At 44.4% G+C, this 6,771-nt stretch overlaps 1 protein-coding gene across 5 annotated transcripts in view; it reads right to left on the bottom strand.

The window, feature by feature from the left end:
- Nucleotides 1-1,315: 1,315 nt before the first annotated feature.
- Nucleotides 1,316-6,771, bottom strand: part of UCKL1 (uridine-cytidine kinase 1 like 1) — a 61,444-nt gene continuing 55,988 nt past the window's right edge. For all 5 annotated transcript variants that reach the window (XM_082271536.1, XM_082271537.1, XM_082271534.1 and 2 more), the window contains exons 13-15: nucleotides 5,964-6,071; nucleotides 5,720-5,876; nucleotides 1,316-1,747 (exon numbers count right to left, since the gene is read on the bottom strand). In XM_082271536.1, coding sequence (XP_082127662.1) covers nucleotides 1,677-1,747; nucleotides 5,720-5,876; nucleotides 5,964-6,071 — 336 coding nt within the window. In that variant the 3' untranslated portion in view covers nucleotides 1,316-1,676. The remainder of the gene's footprint in view (nucleotides 1,748-5,719; nucleotides 5,877-5,963; nucleotides 6,072-6,771) is intronic.

Genomic DNA, 6,771 nt, shown 5'->3' with positions numbered 1-6,771 from the left:
TTTTAACCTAAAAAAAAAAAAAAAAAAAAAAAAGACTTTGGATATACTTAAAAGAAAAAAAAAAATCACTTGGCTTAGGCCACATCTTTAAAGGGTTATGCTAACATACTGAGGGCAAGCAAATAGAAATAGCAAAACAAGGACTAAAGCACGCCACTGAATAAAATACGCATTCTAAAATAGATTAATAAATTGCTAAATTGTTCACAGTCACTAGTTTTGTATATTACATTACTGCAACTTTTTAAAAGTCAATGTTACTAGCGTCCGTAATTGGTTTTAAGTCTTATACTGTCAAAGAGCCAGAAGAAAGGGAGAAAGGAGCAAGAGAGCCACATGTGGCTTGGGAAGTGTCAACCTGACATGTCTGAACCATAAGGTAGGCAAGATTGGCTATGCACAAAGTAGTGATCGACCGATATCGTTTTTTCATTGCCGCTACCGATATTTTGGTAATCACGTATCGGCTGATATTTCCATACAATTAAAGAAAATTATTATTTTTTATTTACTTGACAGGTAATGTAGTGGAGGGATCTGGGGGTCTAAAAGACCCCAAACCCCTCCTCTGCACTTAAAAGCATTCAAAACGCCGTTTGGCTGTTTTGAATGCTATCATTTTTTTTAATCTGGCGCCACAAAGGTTTATGCATGGAGACCCAATCAGAGCCGAATGCGGCTTTGATCGGGTCTTAGGCGGCGGTGCAGGTAGGTTGCCCGGGTCTCCCGGTGGGACAGGAGACCTGGGCGAGCCACGGAAGGCGGGGGGAAACGTCCCCTCCCGCTCCTTGTAATGACAGCCGAGCGGCTTCTCAGCCACATCGGTTGTCATTGCAAGACAGCCGACCGTCGGCTATGGACACCGGTACCGGGGTGATGCCTCTAGCTGCAGGCATCACTCCGGTACAGCACTTTCCGAAATATCGGTAACCTCCGGGGCTGATTCAGATATATCGGGGAAAGTTCATATCGGCCCTTTGCCGATAATCAGTCGATCCCTAGCACAAAGCCACAGTGGGGGGATAATTAACTAAACCTGGAGCAGCTGTACATAGTAACCAATCAGCTTCTAACTTCAGTTTGTTCATTTACGCTTTGAAAATGAAAGCTAGAAGCCACTTGGTTGCCTTGCAGAGCTGCATCAGTCTTAGTAAATTCCCCTCGGTGTGCCCAGATAAACACATATACCACATACTTTATTAGGTATCCTTTAGGACATCATTTGTTTGGTACAGTGACTAAAAATCTTCTCATGAGTAAGGATGGTAAACAATAAAAAAAAAAAAAAAATCAACCATACTGTACATTTCACATCGTAATATGTATAATAAGATTTATTTTTAAATAATTAACTGTTTAAAGGAGAACACCAGCAGAATAAAAATAATTATTTTTTTTTATACATACATACATATATATAAAACAGAAAAACAACATGGGTGTTTTTGGAGAATTAGCTTGGAGCGGACATCTGCCCTGGTTCTTTAAGCTATATAATTGAAGAAACTGGTGCAATCTAGAAGCAGAGCCGTCATTCACAACTACCAGATTTCAGCTTCTGTTCTCTGGACCCCGGGAAAAATGACATGGAATCTGGTTGCTATGGAAAACCTCAGAATGTCTTCTCATTGCAGTTGTCAGACATTGGCACCAGCGATGGAGAACATGTGTGGGAATCAAGCTGGGTCATCTTCATCACTCCAATCTGCAGGGGCATCTGTGCCAAAATAACGGTCACCAAAATTACCTAGAATGAAAGACAGAGACAGTAATAGAAAATAACTGCACACAGGTGTTGGGTATATTAGGAGGTCACATGACCAAACTATTGAAACTACATGTCAACCCAAACTGAATGACTTTTAGTTTGCTAAGCATTGTGTATTATAAAGAACTGTCATGTATTTTTCATAAAATAATCTTTCCACTTTTTTTTTCCTTTGTTGCATCCCAGTGCTGCTGATCCCCTGCCATCACTTCATGTCTATGAGCACTCCAGGTGACTGCATGACATTTCCGGATAGGGATAACATTAGACAATACCTGAGGAATGTGTATCTAAAGTTCTTTACTGGAAATTAGGGATGCACCAATACCATTTTTTTTTTCTTTTAAGATTAAGTACCAATGCCTTTTCTCAAGTCTTTGCCGATTCCAATTACCGATACAGATTTTTAGTGTCTGTATTAAATAAAAACATGTAAAGAACCACTTATATACAGAAACAGAGCAACACCACATCCCCACATGTGACCAGGTTCTGGTGTAGAGAAATACCATCTGTGGCCACCAGGAAAGCAGGATGCATGAAGGATCTGGGAGGAGGGATGTAGATGGTGTTCTGCTGTGTATCCCCATATCCAGGAAGAGCCACTGGGCATCACCAGTCATGGTGGACTGGAAATGATGTCACCGGAAGTGAGGTCTCACCAACCAGATCACTAGAACTGGGGAGGCACAACCGTCTCGGTCTCGTTTCAAGGCACTGCCTCTTTGTCAAGCCAAAAGCTCTTTTTCCTGCCTGTAAGCAACACTTTATATGTGTTTAATAAAACTTGAGAGTAACAGTTTTAGTATCGGAGCATTTGCATGAGTACAAGTACTTAGTATCTGCACTGAGAATGATAATCAGTGTGACGCTCCTGGAAATTCATGTGACTGGGTGAAAACACAGAAGTACAATTGAGATCATGAACAGAATATAGTCACCCTATAAAAAGAGGTGCCTATACAAGGACCTTCCCGGCAGGATCACATGGTGTTATTAAAAGAAAGATGCACTTGAAACCTCTTCCCGCCCATGCTATAGCCCAATGCCGCCTACAGCACTGGCTTACTTTGTCATATGACGTCCTCCTGTGATCACGTGGCGCGCTCTGTGATTGCTGCGTCCTTTGTACTCAGCTGATCACAGATTGGGGTAAAGGGCCAATCACAGCGGCCCTTTACCACGTGATCAGCTGTGTCCAATGACAGCTGATCACAATGTAAACACAAGCTGGTAATCGGCATTCCTTTCCTCACGCTGACAGCATGAGGAGGGGAGAAGACTAAATGCTACCATTCATGTGAAAAATTGATAAAAATGGGCACAGTGTTACATGAATTGTCATTCAAAGTGTGACAGCTCTGAAAGCTAAAAAATGGCCTGGACCCAGCCCCCGACTGTGGCCATGTGGCTTAATAAAGTCAAATGCATTAACGAAATGGAAGATCTGATGGCGACGGAGAGGGGAACCAGAGAGAAATTCACGAAACGCTGGTTCTATTGGCACGAATTTACTTTTTCAGCGGAATACCGTGACCTGCTGCTATGATGCTCTATGACTGTGGGTGCTGTTGAGCCGCACCATCCTGCCCCCCCCTCCCCCCCCCCTGTCCCTCTCCCTTACCCCTCTTTTTCTCTCCCCTCTTATTCTCCTTCATCTTGCTGTCCCTCCTTTATCTCCTTTTTATCTTTCTTTCCTCTTTTTCCTGTCTGGTTTACTCTTGCAGGCATATTACTATGGTTGTTTGTTAAGATCCACGTCTTGCTCCCAGACGGACGTATTGGTGTCAATCCCCCCCTGCCCCTTGGAGATTCTTGGGAATCCGCCGGGGGGCGGCCCTCCGCGCGCCAGATGCCGCCCAAGTGTTGGATGCCGGTGGTGGCGGGGGCCTGCCCCGCGGTGGCCCTGGGGCTCCTGACTACACTCTTGATGCCATATTTCTCACTGTGATGGGTTCTGGGGGGTCGGAATGCTTGGGTTTGATTATCGGGGGATATCCGCCCCCAAGTTACACTATGCTGTTATTCTGTTATTCCATACTGTCTATGTCCACCAAGAGCTGTACATCTTACCGCTGCACTATCACTGCTTACTATGTCTAATCTGTTGGCTTGTTATATGCCTATTTTCCTTTTTTTTGTTTCAATAAACGAATTTATAAAAAAAAAAATGGCCTGGGCAGAAAGGGGGTGAAAGTGTCCGGTAGGCAAGTGGTTAAACAGATTAAAAATAATTTTTGCAATGACGATAACATGTCAAAGCTTCTACGAGATTTAATCATTGCATTTACAATGTATCTCTTGTCTGATTTTATTTGTTTTGGATAGGAGTAGGGAAGAGTCAGAAATTATGTCCCGTTTTTATTGCTGTCTTTGGGGATCCACTCTTCTGTTTGTTCTGAAACCCATTGTCACTGGGAAAGAAAGTTTGGAGATATGTAAAATTTTACAGGTTTCCCCAGAACTGGAGGTGAGGGGACATTTTCCAATGGATCCATGTCTTTATGGGCCTGGCTCACATTCTCCACTCTAATCAATCCCAAAGGTGTTCTATCGGGTTGAGGTCAGGACTCTGTGCAGGCCAGTCAAGTTCCTCACCCCAAACTCGCTCATCCATGTCTTTATGGACCTTGCTATGTGCACTGGTCCAAATCATTTGGTGGAGGGGGAGAATGGTGTGGGGTTACATAGTTAGTCAGGTTGAAAAAAGACAAAAGTCCATCTGGTTCAACCAAAAAAAAAACAGTATTGAAGACCCAACCATACAATCCCATATACACAATCCTATACCCGCTGTTGATCCAGAGGAAGGCGAAAATAAACCCCAGCAAAGCATGATCCAATTTGCTACAGCAGGGGGAAAAAATTCCTTCCTGGATCCCTCGAGACGCAATCGGATATTCCCTGGATCAACTTTACCTAAGTGAAGGGAACTCATAAGGTGTCAGCATACCAAGACATTTTAGACAATTTAATTCTCCCAACTTTATGGGAACAGTTTGGGGATGATCCCTTCCTGTTCCAACATGACTGCGCATTGCACAAAGCAAGGTCAATAAAAACATGGATGAGCGAGTTTGGGGTGGAGGAACTTGCTTGGCCTGCACAAACATTCCCATAGACACACTCCTAAACCTTGTGGACAGCCTTCCCAGAAGAGTTGAAGCTGTTATAGCTGCAAAGGGTGGGCCAACTCAATATTGAACCCTACAGACTAAGACTGGGATGTCATTAAAGTTCATATGCGTGTAAAAGCAGGCGTCCCAATACTTTTGACAATATAGTGTATATACTGTGCACTGAGTTTTTTTTTTTTTTTTAAAAAAAGGTCATTCCATTTTTTCATCCCATGCAGTGAATTGGCAGCCCATTTATAATGAATGGAATGCCTTAACACAATGCACCATAACACAGCTCAACAGAATACTTAAGGCCCATTCCCACTGGGCATTTAGCCACAGTCCATGAGGCTCTGGCACTTAGTTGTGGTTAGAGGGCACAGATGCACTGTCCAGCACTGAGAGTTTTGACAGCTGCTGCGGCCGGGCGGTCAACCTAGTGGTATGTACATTTAGGGCACTATGTTCCCACAGACAAATGACCCAACACAAGTAGTGTGCTCTGGGTATTTGTCCCTGGGTGCATACTGCCCTAAGCAAAGTATCAGTGAATGAACCGTCCAGCCAACATCAGGTGCGCCTGTGTCCCCCCAACCCCAGATAAACACTGGAGCCGGGGATAAACTCCCAGTGTGAATGGGCCTTAAAAGGCATCTATTATCAAGTTGGACTGGAAGAAAAATAAAGGTTTATTAAAAAATGTATTCAAAATAGTTTAAAGTGGGGTAAAAATAAGCAGAGTTTTCAGTACTTTTTTAGTTTTGGGGTAAGTAAATGGAGAGACAACGAATGTGAGCAAATCCAGTGAAGGATTGGAGAATAAGGCTCCTACCTATTCCAGGGATGATTCGGAACAGGTCGTTGACTTTTTTGTCCACAGCCGTGGTTAGAATGCGCACACGTGGGAAGGCGTAAGCCACAGAGTGGACGCCCAGCTCCGCCATGAGCAGTGACAGCAGAAATATCTTCTCTTCTGGAACTTCATGATCCTACGCAGATAAAAAGACGTTACAGTAGACAACATTTCAGTCTATCGGCTGGTTCTCCACAATTCCCCAATCTCATCACAAGCTTACCAGCAGTACACGGACCGCCATCATGGCCGCTGCTCCTGTAGACACCGTGCAGTCCATGAGAATAACGTGGTCCTCACTGATGTCCTTAGGAAGTCGCAGGTAATGCAGCTGAGGGTGGGATAAGGCAAAGAGAGAGCAAAGATGTTAAAAGGTCACAGACCAAAAAACCAGCTAGCTGAATTATTCAATTGTCAATATTAAGTCTCTCAGGGTACCAAAGGTGAGATTTCCATGCCTAATTTCCCAGCTTTGCCCACCTATCTACCTTGAGCGCTACAACTTATCCTGTTGCATTTTTAAATTTTACATTACTGGAAGTACAGCAGGAGGGGTGAGACTGCATAGCAGGGGAAGAAACCCAGAACAAGGGGAGATCTCACTGCTGGGGTGAATAAAATCATTTAAGTGTTGTAAAGGCAGAAAGTTTTTTTATCTTAATGCATTCTAGATCAAAAGCCTTCTGTGTGCTGCAGCCCTTCCAGCACCCCCTAATACTTCCCTGAGCCCCATCTCTATCCAGCGCTGTCCACGAGTCCCTCGGCCATCTGGGACTCTCCCTCCTGATTGGCTAAGACACAATCAAAGTCAGTTAGCCAATCAGGAGAGAGGGGGCGGGACCGAACTGCAGCTTCATGTCTGAATGGGCACACGGAGCTGCAGCTCAGCTCGGATGCCCCCATAGCAAGCTGCCTGCTGTGGGGGCACCTGACAGGAGGGAGGAGCCAGGAGCAGCAAAGAGGGACCCAAGAAGGGGAGGATCCGAGCTGCCCTGTGCAAAACCAACTGCACAGAGGAGGGAAGTATAACA

This window comes from Pelophylax lessonae, assembly GCF_965119305.1.
Source record: "Pelophylax lessonae genome assembly, chromosome: 11".
Lineage (NCBI taxonomy): Eukaryota > Metazoa > Chordata > Amphibia > Anura > Ranidae > Pelophylax > Pelophylax lessonae.
The sequence above is the reverse complement of the archived record's forward strand: the minus strand, read 5'-3'. Positions and strand labels throughout refer to the sequence as shown.